This window comes from Andrographis paniculata, unplaced genomic scaffold (assembly GCF_009805555.1).
Source record: "Andrographis paniculata isolate CXL003 unplaced genomic scaffold, ASM980555v1 Contig62END, whole genome shotgun sequence".
Classification (NCBI taxonomy): Eukaryota; Viridiplantae; Streptophyta; class Magnoliopsida; order Lamiales; family Acanthaceae; genus Andrographis; species Andrographis paniculata.
In genome coordinates, this window is record NW_026137598.1 from 7,927,598 (window position 1) to 7,946,497 (window position 18,900).

At 37.5% G+C, this 18,900-nt stretch overlaps 4 protein-coding genes across 8 annotated transcripts; 2 read left to right on the top strand and 2 right to left on the bottom strand.

Annotated features, from left to right (window-relative positions):
- Window positions 1–513: 513 nt before the first annotated feature.
- Window positions 514–3,465, bottom strand: LOC127261421 (lipid phosphate phosphatase 2-like). 2 transcript variants are annotated; one of them, XM_051289781.1, is made up of 9 exons: window positions 3,251–3,465; window positions 2,858–2,961; window positions 2,094–2,318; window positions 1,888–1,975; window positions 1,693–1,802; window positions 1,413–1,503; window positions 1,112–1,300; window positions 986–1,045; window positions 514–906 (listed from the first exon to the last, which is right to left on the bottom strand). In XM_051289781.1, the coding sequence occupies exons 2-9, from the start codon at window positions 2,915–2,917 to the stop codon at window positions 710–712; spliced, it is 1,020 nt and encodes a 339-aa protein (XP_051145738.1). In that variant the 5' UTR covers window positions 2,918–2,961; window positions 3,251–3,465; the 3' UTR covers window positions 514–709. The 2 variants fall into 2 exon arrangements, with proteins under 2 accessions (XP_051145738.1, XP_051145739.1); XM_051289782.1 differs by lacking the exon at window positions 3,251–3,465 and adding an exon at window positions 3,092–3,168.
- Window positions 3,466–6,247: 2,782 nt separating this feature from the next.
- LOC127261133 (uncharacterized) lies at window positions 6,248–8,641 on the top strand. 2 transcript variants are annotated; one of them, XM_051289343.1, is made up of 3 exons: window positions 6,248–7,517; window positions 7,615–8,207; window positions 8,304–8,641. In XM_051289343.1, the coding sequence occupies exons 1-3, from the start codon at window positions 6,301–6,303 to the stop codon at window positions 8,459–8,461; spliced, it is 1,968 nt and encodes a 655-aa protein (XP_051145300.1). In that variant the 5' UTR covers window positions 6,248–6,300; the 3' UTR covers window positions 8,462–8,641. The 2 variants fall into 2 exon arrangements, with proteins under 2 accessions (XP_051145300.1, XP_051145299.1); XM_051289342.1 differs by having other exon boundaries at window positions 6,249–7,517; window positions 7,615–8,641.
- Window positions 8,642–9,821: 1,180 nt separating this feature from the next.
- LOC127260663 (elongator complex protein 2) lies at window positions 9,822–14,266 on the bottom strand. Of its 2 annotated transcripts, XM_051288501.1 has the most exons (10): window positions 14,048–14,266; window positions 13,870–13,957; window positions 13,596–13,681; window positions 12,978–13,131; window positions 12,311–12,471; window positions 11,566–12,228; window positions 11,174–11,492; window positions 10,798–11,015; window positions 10,522–10,699; window positions 9,822–10,436 (listed from the first exon to the last, which is right to left on the bottom strand). In XM_051288501.1, the coding sequence occupies exons 1-10, from the start codon at window positions 14,189–14,191 to the stop codon at window positions 9,949–9,951; spliced, it is 2,499 nt and encodes an 832-aa protein (XP_051144458.1). In that variant the 5' UTR covers window positions 14,192–14,266; the 3' UTR covers window positions 9,822–9,948. The 2 variants fall into 2 exon arrangements, with proteins under 2 accessions (XP_051144458.1, XP_051144459.1); XM_051288502.1 differs by lacking the exon at window positions 14,048–14,266 and having other exon boundaries at window positions 13,596–13,677.
- A 219-nt stretch (window positions 14,267–14,485) lies between these two features.
- LOC127260664 (uncharacterized) lies at window positions 14,486–18,561 on the top strand. 2 transcript variants are annotated; one of them, XM_051288503.1, is made up of 9 exons: window positions 14,487–14,936; window positions 15,275–15,352; window positions 15,761–16,435; window positions 16,574–16,676; window positions 17,351–17,451; window positions 17,566–17,740; window positions 17,833–18,003; window positions 18,106–18,206; window positions 18,300–18,561. In XM_051288503.1, exons 1-9 carry the CDS (start codon window positions 14,646–14,648, stop codon window positions 18,360–18,362), a joined length of 1,758 nt encoding a protein of 585 aa, XP_051144460.1. In that variant the 5' UTR covers window positions 14,487–14,645; the 3' UTR covers window positions 18,363–18,561. The 2 variants fall into 2 exon arrangements, with proteins under 2 accessions (XP_051144461.1, XP_051144460.1); XM_051288504.1 differs by lacking the exon at window positions 15,275–15,352 and having other exon boundaries at window positions 14,486–14,936.
- Window positions 18,562–18,900: the final 339 nt, after the last annotated feature.

The window sequence follows — 18,900 nt, forward strand, 5'->3', positions numbered from 1 at the left end:
CATTGTAAATTCTTCAATTTCTTGAAAATGATTCATTTTAGGTACTGTTTATAGCAATCACAATCATATAAATTACTCTCTCCGTCCCATATTTAAATATCTGTTTGTTTGCTTTTTGTACATAATTTAAAAAATATTAATTTATATTGAAATACAATAGAAATAAATTAAAAATGATTAAAATAACTTTATTTTTATGTGGTTGAAGGAGTATAATACATGACTCATATAATATTGAGAGTATAATGGAAACTTATCTTCCAACACGCGCCAAACAAACCTCAACTTTTAAATTCAACCTTTTGTTTTCAGTGAAGATTCTACTTTTTAACAATTTTTTTGTTTTAACTATGCAATACACATACTTTTCATTAAAAAAATAATAATAATAACAAAATGGGCTGGCCAGAGTACAATATAGCCCACCACTATAAAAATAATACTAGTATATAATCAGTTTATAATTAAATTAAATCATTCAAACAATCCACAAGCTTCTGTAGAAGAATACAATGGAGGGCAAAATAGATATAGTTATGAAATAACTACAAAATATTAACAAACATGTATGTATATGTATGTTTGTATGTGTCTTCACAGAAGCAAATAAACTGTACAGAGAATATCTGTACAAAACGCTAAAACAAACCCAAAGAATATATCTGTGCAATAAAACAAAGTTGAACAACGTTACCATATCTCAGTATTTTCAAAGTTGTCTTCTTCCAGACTCCATGGCATCAAAGCTTGAGTCCATGTCCACATTCTGATCAGCTCCTGCTGTATTGCTGTTTATTACAGGCTGTTGATTATTCATTCCTTGCTCTTGAATTCCAACCCCGGGCTGACCACCAGACCCCGATCGAATTTCCTCCATTGCACGGAAATAAGCATAAGATCCCCAACCTGCATCGCCATCGACCCATCAATTATAGATATAAACGTCGTATGGTTGAGATGATATTGCATAAGTATTTGTGAATACCTTCTGTGTTGTATGGAGGCGGGAAAAACTGAAGGTAGCAAAAGGTAGCGATCACGGTGCCTGAAATGGTGCACGTATAAGAAGAATTATTTTTTAACACGATCGAAAGGTTAAAGAGAAGCACACCTAGGAGGCCCCCAGCAAACACGTCTTGCCAGTGGTGCCAGTAGTCGTCCACACGAGAAACGCCAACAAGACATGCTGTGAGAATTGGGAGGAAAACAATACACAGTTTTGCCACATGTCCTCTGCGATCGAAGCACTTGATTTTTCCAGATAAGTATAATGCTAGAAAACTGAGACCCGCGAATGACCCTGCAAAATATTGTAGAAACCTATTGCGTAATCATCACATCGCCCCTACAACCTCAGTTCCTACAATGCTATAAAGTTCAAACTTTAATATTTTCGGAAGAAAGAGGCTCACATGAAGTATGGCCACTCGGGAAACTCTTGTATCCTTCCTTTAAGTCCTTTGGGTTACCATGGCACACCACATTTCCGAGGCGATCGTATTCCTGTTAAGAGTATGATTACAGTAAGTTAAACAAGCTGTACAGTAGAGTTATTTCACTTTCATTATCAGTTTCACCGTCATATTAACCAAACTATTTAGTGCATTTAATACAAGGCTTCAGTCTATATATTTCTAGAAAAGTGGAAGAACTGCAAGCATATGATTCACAGTGAAAAGAAAAACAGCATACATCACGTCCATCGGGAAAGCAACGCCAAAAAAAGTCGGGACGAGGTCGTCCAACCGCATCTTTTATCGCATCTGTGAGAACTCCAGTTATAAGCACAGCAAATAGAAGTCCTGCAATCACAAGGATGTTATGGGCTACTGATTCTGCTTAGGCAACATATAAGGTACTTTACACTAGAACGATCAAAAGTCTTACCAAGTATACTATGGTGAAGATCATACACATCTCGCCTCCGAAGATAATACAAAACAAAAATTGCAATGGGCAGCAAGATAGCATACATCTAAATCACAGAAAAACTATATCAGCAACAGTAAGTAGAAATGCAAAGTGAGCTCAGCAAGAGAGTATCATCATGGTTAATCAATAATTCTCTATGAGGGGGTGGGGAGAAAGCTTACAGGGACTGCCCATATGGGAATTGTGTTGTCCTTCATAGGATATCTAAGATCAGTCATCATGCCTTTCCCAACAAATCGACGAAATGGGTGAATGACATTCAATATAATTTCAATGACCACGAGAAGAATGAGTATCAGCCAGTCATGCTTGTGAGTCCTTGCAACTTGTCCACCATGTGACTTGATTGTATGCTGGCATCCCAGCTCGATCTCATTTGGTCCACCCTGTATATTAGCATAACCCGTATAAGTTGAGCATATCACATTGTCATGCAACAAAATTGATTCAAGAAAACTCAGAATCGAAATTTCAGATGACAAAATGGATATAGTTTGGCTCCAAATCTGATATACTAAACCCCTATAAAAAGTGCAACTTAAAGATGTCAAATGTTTGTTCTAAGCTGACTCAGGACAGATTCCTACCCAATACCTAAGTGACGTTAAGATCATGATATAAAAATTTTCACACGGGTGCGGAGACGTCAATTTAAGATTCAAGATAAAAAAGGAGATTCATACTTTAACCATTAAAGAATCAAGAAAAGGTAGTACTTAAAAACGAAAAGTAAATCAAATACTTTCTTCCTAAAAAGTCACTGTACCGTCGAAATAAAGTCACTTCACAATTGTTAAAAAGGAAAAAGAGACAATCTTAATAAAGATGCTATTAAGATGCTCCTAGATTGCAAGATACATCATAATCATAAAGGAGAGAAAAGTAGAGACGATATCAACTCTATAAAAACAAACAAATAAATAACCTGAAACATATTCCTGAAATTCGGAGTAGGGCACAAAGAAATCATGTTTCTCCAACCCATTTCTTCAATAAATTAATCAGTCCTTCAAACTCTTGTTCCAGGGCCTGGGGTTAAGAGAGTTGCAGTATCAGTAACAATCCATCACAAATAAATCAATCAGCACACTTATCAAATTAGGGAAAATAACAAACGAGCAATTGAAACTCCACCAGATCGAACAATTAAAAACCATACCAGTATTCCAACCAATTACTAATACGATCAATTTAGTGGTAGAATGGCAGATAATAGCTCAAAGAAGTATACCTTCACCAGATTCTAACTTATCAATTAGTCAAAGCTATAAATGGCGGAATCGGTGACAAAAAAAGTTAACTTCGTTCTAATTCTTACCTCCAACCAAAATTAGCGAAAATAGCACGCGGATCCTGAAAGACGATCAAGTAAGACGAACCAGCCGAGTGGAAGCAAGGATCCAAACGGCAACCTGAAAACCGCGATCAGCGACTCCCAATGCCTTGGAAACCAAAATTGCAGGTGTAGTTGCATTCAACGTCTACGGCTACGCCATTGTGATTCAAAAATTTATACAGACGAGGTCGTCGTTGCATCTCAGCCGTTGATTCGTTCACATTCTCAGAACGCGGCATCTTTTATTTTACGTGTTTGGGCTTCGGTTATTTTTAGGGTACAAGATAAGAAATTGCTTCTACTTATTTTTGTTGCCTTATACGGTATCATTTAATTCAACTTGTGTCCAAAATAATAGTAAAAATAATAATTATTGGTTTTCATTTTATATTATATCAATACCTATTTATATTATATTATACAATTATTTTATTTTAATTTAATTTTTTTATCATTTAAATTTCAAATTTAAAATAGTGTAAAGACTCTAAAGAAATTTCAAAATCATACCCCGTTGATTTATTTGGCTTGCATTTAACAAGTCCCCATTAATTAACGGTAGCTCCGTTTATTTACAATTTCAACTTTGTTTCTAGATTATGTATTACTAATATTAAATAGTTCTTTTATAATTTTATATTATAGAAACACTCAAAATATAGTAAGTCATTTTGAATTTAAATAATAACTTAATATAATATTTTTTTTTAAAAAAAAGAGAATGTATTTATTTAGTTATATCATTTTAAAAAATATATATATATATATTATACAGAGCACAAAAATCATAACCCAAAATCAGCCGACTACAAGTCCACAATCGAGTCTGTGGGCTGGCCTGAACTCTGAACTGATACATATATTTTGACTAGGCCGGCTTATTATTATTATTATTATTATTATTATATGAGTAAGTTTATTTGGAAGATTGGATTAGATTTACACTATTTATTCTTTTTTTTTCAAAAATATTAAATCAAATATTTATTTTTTATTTTTTATATTATATTAAAAATCAATTTTACATTCAAAACATCACATCAATACCTATTTATATCACATCATACAACTATTCAAATTCAAAATTTTTAATATTCAAATCCCAACTCAAAATCCAAATCCCCATACAAACAAGTATTTTTAATTCAAGCTAGGGCTGAACTAGGGCCAAGCAAGCCTGGCCAAGTATGAGCTAACCTATTTGGACAATTTGAATACATATACATTATAACATTATACTAAATATTCATTTAAGCGTAATTTTTGGTGGATTTTTATTTGTAGATAGCTAAATAAATGATATATATTTTTAATAAATTAAGACAGTCATTTACATGATTTAACATGGAAAATAATTAAGCAATTCATGTTTGGCAAGTGATCTGAGATCTTAGGGTTTGAATTTATGGTCTGAAATTATATATAATAATATACAATATAAATTAGATCCTAAACATTATGATTTCTGAATCTTAACTTAAGATTCTGAAATAAGAAAATAAATAAAAGATATTAAATCTGATTAAAACCCCACTTTCAAAATTTTAAACAATAAATACAAAACTAAAACTTTGTACTTCTACTAGGTAATTAATTACGAACTAAGCTCATCTAATGAAAAAGCCATATAGAGACAAAAACATTTTAAGGACAAAAAGATTCATTTCCGTGTCACCGTTTCTTCCACGTAATATAATGTATTATTATTATTATTATTATGATTATTATTATTATTATTATTGTATTTCTTGAATTAAAATCATTAAAAGGACGACTAACACCATTAAAAATATTATTAACATTTATTTTTTTTTTCAAAGATTCTTTTGTTTTCATAATTAATCCCAATAAAATAAAAACAACTTTTGAGTCAGCTCCCATGCATCGCCGCTAGATTTCCTACACAGCAAAATATTCTTCATCATGTGTTATGTATAAAAACACTGTTAAGATTAATCCATACGATTTTGACCATACTTGAAAATATAAACTTTCATCACATGACAATTAATATACATATGTTATACATCGTTACTGTAAATTTATATTTTATATGTTTTTTTTCTTTTAATGACATGAGAACCTGCAGCGGCTACCCAAAACTGTGCACCGAGTAACCCCCACCATTAGATTATTGATTAAAGCTATTAAGTGAAACCATATATAATGGTATGTTAATCCTTGATAGGTATAAATATTGTATTGACATAGTTGATAAGATGAGATCAATAATAATATATATTTGGTAGATTATTGCCATATTACTTTATATATTTTATTTGTCAATATTAATATAAATTTTGTATTATTGATTTTTGATTAATACGTCGTCTATATTCTCTATATTCTCGCAATCTCATTTGAAACATAACAATTGAATGATTACTACAAAATACTAATCCAATTTTTCACAGACATGAATATCGACAAATTAGGCAACCGATTCTTAGGGGTTTTTGCTTAATTTTTATTGATTTATTTTGTTCTGATGAATTACTTAATGTTATTTATTTATTTTTAATTAATTTTTATATCCCAAAATGAATATACCATTGATCCCTTGCATTAAAAGGGTGAGACTCACATATCAATATTTGGAATAAATACTTACACATATTCACAAAAGTTTTTTCTTACCCTAGTTTAAGTAGGAATGGACCTCAAATATTTGGCTTTAAAATTCTACTCAATCTAACCAAATAAAAAATATATTTATATATATATATATATAGGTATTATTTAAATCCAAACATTTAAAAATTATTTCGTCCAAGGAAGATTTCAGTCGTCTTCAACATAATCTACCCCGTAAAAATATTTATTAAAAATTGAAGAATATATGTTGGGAATATTTGAATCTCAATAAACAATTTTATTACTATTAGCGTAAGGTGAAAATTTTATTTAAATAAATAATATCTAAAAATAAAAAGATAAAATTGGAAAACAGCTGGAGTGAGAAACAAAGTATAAACGCATGTCAGGTCCAACTTGGCTGTAACCTTTTTCCAACCTCTCTCTCTCTCTCTGCTATGGAGGCCCCACCACTCTCCGCTGCTCCGCCGATCCCCACCCCCGTCTCGCCGGCGGCAGCCGTGGTCTATCCTCCATCCGTCGATTCGTCGCCGCGCTCCCGCCATAACGAGTCATGGGACGCTGAACCGCCCCCGCACCAGGCACAACCGAAGCTCCGCCTCATGTGCAGCTATGGCGGCCACATAGTCCCCCGTCCGCACGACAAGACGCTCTGCTACATCGGCGGCGACACGCGCATCGTTGTAATTGACCGGCAAACGACTTTGTCCGACCTGCACCAACGGCTCTCGAAAAACCTCCTCCAGAACCAACCGTTCTCGCTCAAGTACCAACTGCCTACTGAGGATTTAGATTCATTAATCTCCGTCTCTACGGATGAAGATCTCGAGAACATGGTGGAGGAGTACGACCGTCTCAGTAATGGAGTCGGCGCGGCGAAGTCTGGTCGCCTCCGATTATTCCTGTTTCCGAAATCATTCTCCGGAATTGAGCAGCTTCTCTTGGAGACTGCGTCGATTAAATCGGAGGACTGGTTTTTCGATACTCTCAACGGAAAATCCAGCTTATCTGTCGCGGCGACTGATCATGAATTTTCAGAAACCTCTTCGGTAAATTGCCTGCTTGGATTGGACGACGATTCCATGGGGAAAGTCGCCGTCGTGGAGAAAGACGTCGAAGCTCAGATAGAGGCGTCGAAAATTGGTGGTAACAATGGGAATCGAAACCTTAATGTTCATTGTGTTGCAATTCATGATGTGCAATCAGTTCCCGATTCTCCAATGCTGGAAACGACGTCGTCCTTTGGATCCGCTTCCAGCTCTCCATTCGTAGCTAATTTACCTCCTATCAGAGTTCGTGCAGGGGGAAGTCCTAAAATCGGCGGCTTGGGAATTGAAGATCAATTTCAGCAGATGAGTGTTGGTGTTGCTGGACATGTTAATTTCCCGCAACCGCCGAAGCAGGAGGAAGTTGGAGGGGTTTCCGGCGCCGGATTCACCCCCGGAGCTGCGATTCCAGGATTTCCGGTTGTCACTGCAAGCGATTACGCCAGTCGAGTTATTTCCGACGATGAACGATCGGATCACAGCGGGTCCCGAAAACTACAGCATATTCATCAGCAGGTACACGATCAATTGCAATCCCAGCAGATTCCCCAGTATCAGCAGAAACAAAGTAGTGCCTTCGATTTGCCTTCTCCAGATTCAGCTTCAAGGTACGACAGAGCTTGCTCAAACATCTTTACCTTACTAATATATTCGATTGCTTATGAAAATGGTAGAACTGTGATGCTATTACTTTAATTGGCACAGTGAGGGAAGTGCAACAAATCCATTATCCAGGCAGAGACAAGCTATTTATCATCAAGAACCTCTTATGCAAGTTCATTCTGGCAACACTAGGATGCCATCTAATCAGGCTGATCTGAACACTGTGGATCAAAATAAAAGCAAGGTTCAAATGGCTGAAGAATCTGGCTATATGTTTTCAGGCCAATATGAACAAAACCGCCCCCACTTGCATCAACCCCAACAATTTATTCATACTGGTAACCAATACATTCCTGCCGGTGCAGTCCCAATTGCTTCTTATTACCCTATGTATCATTCGCAGCCGCAGCCGCAGCACCACCAACCCCATCCCATGCTTGATCAACAATACCCGATTTACCTTTTGTCTGCAAGACAGAACCAATCTTATAACTCTCCAGCACAGCACCCTAGTTATGGTGAATTAGCTCCAAATGCTCCTTCTAGAAGTTCCCAAATGCCTCCTGTTTCGGCAGCTCCTCAGCCTGCTTATAATCAAGTCAGAAGTGTTCCTTCCTCGAACCCTGAAAAGCCCGGTGATATATACAGAACTGCAGCTTCACAGCTAGTCCAGGTCCCTTCAGGACATCACCAAGGTCATCAATATGTCGGATTCACTCAAATTCGTCATCCATCCCAGTCGAGGGCTCCTTCATCAGCCCCTCATTCAACTTATTCTTATGAGTTTGCAGATGCAGCAAATCCCCAAATGTACTATACTCCTTTGCCGCCTCAATTGGCTGCGCAGTATCAGACACTGGCGACAGCCCCTGCAATGATGATGCCGGATGGGTCTGCACAGTTTTCTACGGAGAATGTCAAGCAGCAATTCGGAAATTCGCAGCCATGACACCTAACAGGTCAGTCTGAGTATGGTTGTGCAATTTTGCAATTGGTGGATTGGTTGGTTTGCCTTTGAAGTTGATACAATGTTTGCTTAATTGTTTTTATATTGTATTGTGATATATATGATTGTCTTTAATAAGAAAATGTGTGTATTACTGTTATAATGAAAAAAAAAAAAAAACAATGGAGAGGTGCTTGATGATGTTCCAATGTAAATCTTCAACCTTAAAATTGGCAAAGGGTAATTTTATCTTATTGTAATTATTTCCTGTCCATACTTTTTTTGCATTCTTCGAAACTCGGTATTTCCAAATGCTTCTTGTTGAATCACTGAGCAAGATTGTGCCCCAAACTTAGAACTGAGTGTCTCTACTTGGATCACTTTGTATTTTTGCCTCCATTGTTATCTGAAAGCATGCTCTTTTGTATCTTATCTGCCACATGCTCACATAGGATGGCTTGTCTGAATCAATTCTTCTCTTCCTCCCAAATTATACATGCAAGACTATGAACCCGATAGTCGACATCCAAGAACTAGCCATAATTAGAATACACAAGTTGTTTGAACTTTGAATCATACATAGGTGAAATTGTGAAAGCATGTGGTCCCTGTCAATGCCCATGCTATGCCAACTAAATTTCTCTGACTATATCTATGCTTAAAAGCTATTTTTAAAGGACTTCATATCAGTTGCTGACTGTATTCCATGCAATAGCTAGATACTCTCTGCCATATCTGCATCCATGCTCATTAACTTTTTCTGCAATAAATGTGAATTTCATTTTTAGAGATTTAGCATAAGAGCAGGCACATTTTTGACATTGTTCTTTTCTTGGGTTCTTCAAGAAAAAGCCCCAAATTTGTTGATGATTGATAATATAGTATAGTTTTTGATGATATGATTGTCCTGCAATTATCATACCCTTACTTAGGGTAAAGGGCATGTCTGCATGACTGCCAGCTTAATGTGCTACACAATGAGCACTTTTCTATGATCAAACTTGGGCCAAAGGGCAGTTCTCTTGGTCAGATTATAGTCACTCTTTTTAGTTTTAGTTTTATCTATTGAAAAAGTAGAAGCTGAAGTTGACAAATTTGTTGAATTCACATTCACATATATATATATATACATATTTTCATTTATTGTGATTGCAATGAGTATGCCGACGTGTCCCTGTTTAAGTAGTTGTGTGATATAGAAAAATATATCCATTCCTCTATTTCATTCAATACCATATTTTGGACTGTTTTATGCATTAAATATCTATGTTTTAAATTGATAATATCTGTGTCATACATATCTAGTGAGCCCCATTTAGCCATTAATGTGATCTATAACATCATTGTTGGTGAAATATGATCAGACCAGAACCAAAACCCAACTTCCAATTTACACAAGGCGACAACATATAAATATCAAACAAAATACATAACCAAAGTCCCAAAGCATCCCCAAAATTTCATACAAAAACAACATAAGAGTCGAAAAATCAAAATCTCACCTGAAATATCCTAACACAATGATCAGCTCCACAAGATGCAAGCTGCACGGAATCTTCCTCATCGTTGCTCTTCTCCGGCGTCTTCCACCTCAACCGTCCCACGGCAGATGCATGGCACAAATAAGGATTGAGCCGAACAGCGAGATCGGAGCTTATTACACTAAGACCATCTTCATTCTTGGAATGGACAATGCTCCACAGCTCTATCAGACCACTTTCCATTCCCACCGCAAGGAGCCCGTGATTCCTTTGTCTTTCGATGCCCAGCCAGGATAGTGCAGTGACGCTGCTCTTGAATGTCGGAAGAGTCGAGAACAGCTTAACCGACGACCCATTTTCCAGTCCCCAGATCTTCACAGTCTTGTCTCTTGAACCGGTTGCAAACTCGTTGCTGAATGGGTTCCAAGAGCACGCCCATATTATGCGTTTATGGGCTTCTTGCTTGACGACCAGCTCGTGACTGATTTCATCCATTCCTGGTCGATTGGAAGCAGTATTTTGAAGGAATCAGGACTCTACCAGATGCATAAGAATAGGACCAAATGAAAATGTTCATCATACCAGTCTGTTTAATAGCAAAAACTGAAAAATGGCGATCCCTGGAGACGGACAGAAGGAAACGGTTGTCGTGGGAGAATTCCAACTGCGTCACTGTTAATGTGTGGGAGTGCAACCGGCCAACGGCTTTCCACGAGCCTACTTGCCATAGCCATATTTCTGCGACATTTGCTGATTGTGCCTGAAGTATTCAAAGCTCATTAACTATATATAAATGGTAGGGTTAACTGAAAATAAGTTAACGCTGTCGATGCAAGATGTATTGGAAATGGGAAGTGCCTTGCAGGATGAAGCAACTAGCTTTCCGTCGTGGTCGCTGCATATGGAAAATAGTTCATTTCCATGCCCGTAGAGCTTGTGCGACTCTGGCCACAATGTGTGCCATGCCAGCTGCTCCTCGATGGGTGGCTCGGTCAACGCAACTGGAACTGCTTCTGGAATAGTTTCAAGTGAATCGATGCCTTCATTGTTACTCCTTTCTTTAGATTCACCTGAGGCTGCAAAAAGAAATGCAGTTAACAACAAAGCAGAGTTTTTTTGTTTAGATTGTAAGGAGAGATAAAACAAGTCTACGGGCTTTTATTTTGTTGGATTGAATATTTACTTTCTAGGTAAAACCAAAAAACGAGTCACTGTTTGAACAATAAACGCGCACCTTGGACGTAGATTGGCTTCTGTGATAAGCCTAGTGCAGACATATTTGCACCAAGAATTTGCACAGTTGTGGGCAGTTCATCGGCGCTGCTAGAGTTCTGTGAACGAGTAGCATAATTCAATGTCTTTAGAAATGAAAGAGGGGCTTCGAACACTCTGGAAACTTTCTCCTCAGCCCCACTTACGAAACGGTGATTCCCTTTTCCTCGTATTAATGTCACACAGTTAATATCGTGGCCATGAACTTGAGGGCGTGCAATTTCATGCCAGGCTTCTTTCCCAGACGAGTCATCGAACCAAGTGGAAAATACTCTCGACGTCTGAAATGAACAAGGATGTAAATGACAGATCCTGTTGTCTTGACTAACCAAAGTAAATAAATAATCATCTTACTTGGTCGTGACTAACAGATAGGATATAGTTGCCTTGCCTCGCCCAGGAAATGTCTGACACTGCTGAAAAGTGCCCTGAAGGGACTTTCTGTGGTTTCCAATCGTCAAAGTCGATACCAACATTTTTCCAGAGATGAAAAGATCCTCCATAGCCATGAGCTAAAATAGAGCGTCCTGTTGGGCACCATTGACCGCCGTAGAATCCCAAAGCACAATGACTCAATTCCCCAACAGTAACCATATTCATCCATATGCCAGTAGTCTTCTCGGGTTGCCACACCATCATAGTCTTGTCCATGGATGCGGATAAAATGCTCAGAGGCTGATGGGATTCGTCGCCAGCAATAGTTGAGATTTTGGGAGGCTGCCATGCAACTGAGTACACCCAATCCTCATGACCAATGAGGAGGGATTCCAGAGATATCTGATAAGAAGATGAACCGGCTGAAAATATGGGGCCTTTAATGTAAGAAGCCAAGCTGATTTCTTCTTTTCTGTTATCAGCTAGAGACGCTTGTAAAGCCATCTTCCATATGCGTATCCCTTTGTCTTGAGCTGAACTCACAAGAAAGACAGATGTTTCACCATTTGTATACACAGGTAATGAAAAATCAAGACTACGAACCCAATCCGTGTGCCCTTTAAGTTCACAGGCAGGAGAGAACTGCAAAATGAAAAAAAACGAATGTTTAATTGGAAGCACAATGGTTAAATGAGCAGAGTTTAAATGATCACAGGTGACACACTTTTACTGATCTCTCGCTGCTGTATATGTGAATTTTGTTATCCAACCCGCCCATAGCCAATGCTAGATGCCTGTCGCTTCCAGGCAATTCCGCAAGTGAAAGAGCAACCATAGGTTTTTTACCAACAAGAATTGAGTCGACACATGTCAACTGGCATTCACCTAAACATTTGAATGGCATTAAAATGAAATATTAGAAATTTAACTTGTGTTTCGAGTCACTATTGTGTAACAGATATAAATAAAGCAATCTCACTCAATAGTTTTGGCCTTTCGCACTTCAGAATAGGTAGAGTAGAGTGTATGTAAATCAAGTTTATCACATATAACTATCTGGAAGACATTAAAAGAACAAAAAAACCCAAATATAACATAAAAGTTTGTAAAGCAGTACCTTGCATGGAAGACATAACAATAATGTATGTCATATATATATACATTCTTTAATCAGAATGTTTTCAGCATTGCCAAAGGAATTCTTGTATACATAAGCATAAGCAGCCATTGACAAATTTCTATTGCCATATAAATACGATTTTAAGGAAGCAGAAGTAAGGGATATTCCAAATACAAACATAAACCAAACAATCTGATATTCTTAATAAATGTATATCAGTGTAAACGTGCAGAAGCATGATAATAGGATTTCCCGAAGTCAAGAATCTTACCACCGGAGCTGGATGGAAGAATTAGTTCCCACACATTCACAACACCATCAGACGACGAGGATACAAACATAAATTCCATACGAGATATCATAATTGCTGAGAGGCACGTGACACCTTTTTTGTGTTTTTCTGGTACTTCCAGTGCATTCTTCCACTGCAGGAAAAGTGATAATTGGTTACAGAACCATATCAGTGAAGAATGATAACAAGCAATTACACGACCAAGGATCAGCACACAGCATGTAAAGTACAGGGTATCAAGATATGTGCAATGTATGTGCCTATATCACAAATCGACATTAAATTCATGAATATTCTAGATTTCAAATTTGTGAGGAAAAAATTACATCCGGCGACAACCACCTAATATCCTGGTAGACACCAGGCCATAAAGTATTCACAAGCGTTAAACCATTGTTATCCGAAATTTGTATACATTTGATTGCACTGATCAATTAGCATAACAGACCAAGATCAAAGACTTAGATCATTGCTTCAAAGTTTGGCTGCATAATATACTAATCCATAATTTTGTTTAAAAAGATAAAATTCATTATGAAGTGTTTTCAACAAACATAATAGAATGCCATACTAAGGAGATTGAACTCAGAAAAACACCTTCTTATCAAACAACGAAAGCTCCCACAAAATGATGGTTCCATCAGCATCTCCAGACAACAGATAATGACTTTCCAAATGCCTAGCTGAAACAAGTAAAACAAAAACGAAGAATTACAAACACTCCACTAGGTGCCCTATTGTAAACCCCAGCATTCCAATCGAATTACTTATTAATTTCCCCCTAATTCCCATAAACCAATATAAGAAGACGAAAACATAATACATACACATATTCCAATACTACTACCAGAATCACATTTAAGGATACAACCTTTAAACGCAAACTTGCTCGCCGGCAACCAATGCGTGCAATTCACATATGCTTTGTGCCCCGGAAGTGTAGTAACAATCTGAGCAGTCTATTCAATAGCCAGAAAAAAAAAAAAAAAAAAGTAAATAGAACGCGAATCACTGGAACCTAAAGAGCAGAGCAGCAGCTATAGCAAAACCTTAGGGCAGAAAATAGCCACAGCGTTCTGAGCACCAAAGGAGACCAAATCACAAGCTCCCCACGACACGTTGTTAACTACTCTGTTACAACCTGCTCCAATAAATACACTGTCCACTTCCATTTCTCCGCCACCAATCCCCATCAATTCGCAGGTTAGCGTAGAACTGTGAGAGCGGTTTTCCCCGGCGACGGAGGGAGAGGTTTCGCAGGGAAGACGAAGGTACACTCACGAATATATAGGGCCCAATACTGAGCCTAATTGGGCCATACTGAATTTGCAGCGGCCCAATATGGGCTATATTGGGCTCTGCTTTTTATAACTGGCACAATTAATACGGGTCGAATCCAATCAGCCCAATTTGGAATAATCGGGTTTGGCCCGTTCATGGATCTATAAAATTACTAAGTAGTGATTTGTTGGTCAAAATGAAATATGGTCTGCTGTCTCTTCGTCATCAAAATTTCAATAAAAATGGCGACAGTTGACGTTTGACGTGTCTGATTTGTCCCAATTCTTTTTCTTCGACAATCTTCCCCTGCTTGGATTCTTGGATTCTTCAATCGGACATTTTCGCGCTTTCCGAGACGATCGGATAATGGCTATAGCTCAATCCAACATCAATCCGGCGATTCGCTTCGCCGCCGACACTTTCCGGCGACACCGATTTCACGACCGTTCCGTTTTTTTCCCACGCGCCGCTGCCTTCCGCCGAATCACTGCCGGAGCTGTGAGAGTGGGAGATTTCTCGTCGAATGATACTCAGGCTCCTCTCGTCGAGAAGCTTCCTAATAAACCTCCGATATGTACGGCGGATGAGCTCCACTACGTCACTGCTAACAACTCCGATTGGCGACTCGCCCTCTGGCGCTACAAACCCTCACCTGAGGTCAGCATAATTAAGTTTCTATGTACTGTACCTTTTCGGATTTTCTACCTTTGTTGGATTGAGCTCTTTCAAGTTTCTATACGAATTTGCTGAGTATTGTGGTTAATTTATGTATCTAGGTTGTATATCTATACTTTTTCTATTTTTATTGAAACAACAAGAAAGCACCATATAATTCCTATATCATATTAACTTTGAAGCTAAATCGACTTAAGAATTTTCCGGTGTTAGATCCGTAATGTGGTAGATTTATGGATTTTGTTTGTTAAGCAAAAGAAAGCTTGTGAATTGTTCTCAGAAAGGAAAATTTAAGTTCAACTAGTTTTTTTTCTAAGCAGGCTCCCCCAAGAAATCATCCTCTGTTGCTGCTGTCAGGGGTTGGAACAAATGCCATTGGATATGATCTAGCTCCTGGGGTTAGTTTAAATTTTGCACTTCTTCTATAGCATACCCAAGCTATGTGATTGCGTTTAGTGGGTTGTGGTGATATGTTTACTATAACCAAATTCCAAGTTCTGTCAATTTACTTATTTTTGTCTTCTATATATGTTATTTGTGCAAGTAGATATGCAATTTTTTATGCCTTGGTTCTTTGTTAAAAGTTATGTATTTGTATTTGTGTTAATCTATCTGAAAAGCTTAAGTCCTTTTCGTCTGTATTCATTTCTAAGGTATTATGGTTTGGGAGATATGATATGATTGAATGGGCAGTTTGTTTGATGGTCTATGTAAGAAGAGAGCCATGGATATGTAATGAAAACTGATAAAATCTACTCATTTTTAGTTCATCTGAACAGACCTTTATTAATGAAATGCTTCTGCAGTCTTCATTTGCACGATATATGTGTGGGCAAGGATTTGATACTTGGGTTCTTGAAGTTCGAGGGGCTGGGTTGAGCACTCAAGCATCTGATCGTATGGGGATTGAGAAGTCAGCTTATGCAATATCTGAAGAAATGGAAGCTGCCATGGAAAGTGTGACCAATGGGACTCTCCTTGCAGATCAGCCATCAACCATGACCCCTAATGCTTCTAGGGAAACTGAGATAGTGATGGCTAATGGGAAACTCAATGATCTTTCGGCTACATGGGATGAATCAAGGCTTGTTCAAGAATTGACTGAAACTTTCACACTCTTGTCAGAAAGACTTTCTGGCTTTCTTAGTGAAAGGCAGTCAAATCTTATGTTCTACAAATTTTTTGATCAAATATCAAAGCTCTTGGAAGATTCTTTTATAATCGGACGGGTAAATGAATTAAGGGGAAAAATTTTAAGTCTGATTGAAACAGGACAAAACTCCAGTGTGGCTGGTCAGTTGAGGGATCTAAGCCAAAAGCTAGTAGAGATCTTTGAAGAAGGTCAGCGATCTGTTTCTCCTCCATTTTTTGATCTGCACGAGCGCCTAACAACAACTGTGGAAGATTTTCAGAAACAATTGGAGTTGATTGTCAAATATGACTGGGACTTTGATTGTTATTTGGAGGACGTTCCTGCTGTGGTGAGGTGACATATGCCTTTGGCAATTTTGGTGCATTGTCTTATATTTTACACTTGTCAAAATTAGGTTTAGGTTGCCCTATATCTTTATCCCTATTAATAGCACACTATTTCTTTACCCCCTGGTCATATTTGGCAGATGGAATTCATAAAGGTTCAGTGCAAACCAAAAGATGGTCGATTACTTGCAATTGGTCACTCCATGGGTGGTATCTTGTTGTATGCCATGCTATCACGATACAGTAAGTTGATTATTCCCTTTAACATTTATTTATTTTTTCATTTGATGTGAACTTAATTCTTTTTAAACTATATGTTCTTCTGTATCTTAATGATGAGGATTCATTGATTTGTCTTCGGATTAAACTATTTCCTTGAATCTTATATTTTTGGCTACAACTAACTTGAGATTTACCTTTTTCACCTATGAGTGTGTAATGTACATAAATTACCATTATCTCACTCTATTCCACCTCCTTGGACTAAGTGATATAATGGTCAAGTTGTCTAGCCACTTTGCAGTGTCTTGCCTCCCCTGGAATGATAAGTGTGTCCTTAGTCATCCTTAGAAGAAAGAGTGGTCTCTCTGGTCATTAGCTTGAAAAGGTTTTGGTAGTTTTACCTTACGTTGGGAATTGATAAAACTAATCTGAAGTATATCTAACCTACGGACAGTTGGTGCCTTCTACGAAGAATCAGTATGGTAAGCAGAATGAATTTCATGCTCAAGTGGTTTGGTTGTTTTTCTTCAATCATATACTCCGATACTTTGTCTCTAGTGCAAGGACTGATATATTAGGATTAGTTTTGAATGGTTCTAGGTCTTTTATATCAATTGTAGTAGTGGTTTTCTTGTTTAAAACTTTTCTTTTGATATGATCATCTGAAAGCTTTTTGTAATGTACTGATTTTAAAGGTGTGGAAGGAAAAGATCCTGGATTTGCCTCTGTTGTTACATTAGCCTCGTCGCTTGACTACACATCATCAAAATCTTCACTCAAACTGCTTTTACCCCTTGTAAGTAGCATTCTTGTTGATCATCCTCCTCTAGGCCAAGTGGAAATGGGGTTCACCAATTGTTTTGATTCCTATTACCCCTAAGTAGCTTATTATTGTTTGATTTTCCGGCAGGCTGATCCTGCACAGGCTCTTAATGTCCCTGTAGTACCTTTGGGAGCATTACTGTCTGCAGCTTATCCTCTTACTTCTCGACCTCCCTATGTCCTATCATTTCTAAATGACATGATATCAGCACAGGATATGATGCATCCAGAGCTGTTGAAGAAACTTGTTCTAAACAACTTTTGTGAGCCACACACTAACACTACCCGAGTATTTTTCAATGATATAGTAATTATATATAGTTCTGATTACGTATTTTTCAACGTCTACTGCCAGGTACTATTCCTGCTAAAGTACTATTACAGCTGACGACTGCATTCCGAGAAGGGGGACTAAGGGATCGGAGTGGTACATTTTTCTACAAGGATCATCTTCATAAAAGCAATATTCCCATCCTAGCTCTTGCTGGAGATCGAGACTTGATTTGCCCACCAGAGGCCGTACTTGGTTTGTTTCCAATCCTAGTTTCAACAAATTTCTCGATTCTTAAACTCTTGGCTCCTGATTTTGTTCTGTTTTTTTTTCCTTTTTTTTGAATATGTCTATCAGAAACTGCGAAGCTCTTTCCAGAGGGCGTGGCTACGTACAAAGTATTTGGCAAACCGAATGGTCCGCATTATGCTCATTACGACTTGGTGGGAGGACGTCTGGTAACCATACCATTTATTTTCTTCACTTCCTGTACAGCATCCGTCGAGATTTCTTTAGCTAGCTTGACACCTATACTTACCTGAAACTTGCAGGCTGTGGAACAAATATATCCATGTATAGTCCAATTTCTGAGCCAACACGACTCGACTCAATAGCCATGTTTAAAATCTCGTCGGTGTAGGTAATTATCAGGCTCAAATTACACCGGGCGTTATCGACTATTTTGTTAATTTGTAATGTTCATCCTCTTCAAAATTCACTGGGATTTATCAAATTCTCTCTTCATTATGAGTTACTGCCTTTATGTGATCTCTATGTTTCTGAAATTGCTATTCCTCTTGTTGTTCTGATTCAGGAATTGCATGTGAGCTGTGTAATGTACTGATATATAATTAATTATATAATACCATTCATTTTGATCTTATTATCAGCACATAATCCATCTATTTATGGAGTAATACATATATAATTAAACAATTATAAATAAAAACCCAATTCAAAATTACGAAGACAAGTGTCCCCACACACATTGCACATACTAGTAAACTACTAATAAAGACAAGACAAAGACACCTGGTCCTAACCAAAAGGCCGACAAAGATTACACATACAAATATATATTGTTAGAAATGTCTCCCTCTTCCTTACGTATAGCACTAAATATTCAAATCCAGGGCTACTTCTTATCTTCCG

Coding starts and splice junctions, on each gene's coding strand:
- LOC127260663 (XM_051288501.1), bottom strand. CDS start 14,191: ATGGGGATTGGTGGCGGAGAAATGGAAGTGGACAGTGTATTTATTGGA. Junction 11,493..11,565: donor TATCTGTTAGTCACGACCAA/GTAAGATGATTA, acceptor TGTTCATTTCAG/ACGTCGAGAGTATTTTCCAC. Junction 10,437..10,521: donor TTTTGCTATTAAACAGACTG/GTATGATGAACA, acceptor CCAATCGACCAG/GAATGGATGAAATCAGTCAC.
- LOC127260664 (XM_051288503.1), top strand. CDS start 14,646: ATGGCTATAGCTCAATCCAACATCAATCCGGCGATTCGCTTCGCCGCC. Junction 14,937..15,274: donor GCTACAAACCCTCACCTGAG/GTCAGCATAATT, acceptor TTTTCTAAGCAG/GCTCCCCCAAGAAATCATCC. Junction 18,207..18,299: donor ACTTGGTGGGAGGACGTCTG/GTAACCATACCA, acceptor TGAAACTTGCAG/GCTGTGGAACAAATATATCC.
- LOC127261133 (XM_051289342.1), top strand. CDS start 6,301: ATGGAGGCCCCACCACTCTCCGCTGCTCCGCCGATCCCCACCCCCGTC. Junction 7,518..7,614: donor TCTCCAGATTCAGCTTCAAG/GTACGACAGAGC, acceptor TAATTGGCACAG/TGAGGGAAGTGCAACAAATC.
- LOC127261421 (XM_051289781.1), bottom strand. CDS start 2,917: ATGGGTTGGAGAAACATGATTTCTTTGTGCCCTACTCCGAATTTCAGG. Junction 1,803..1,887: donor TCTTCACCATAGTATACTTG/GTAAGACTTTTG, acceptor TTGTGATTGCAG/GACTTCTATTTGCTGTGCTT. Junction 1,504..1,692: donor GCTTTCCCGATGGACGTGAT/GTATGCTGTTTT, acceptor TACTCTTAACAG/GAATACGATCGCCTCGGAAA.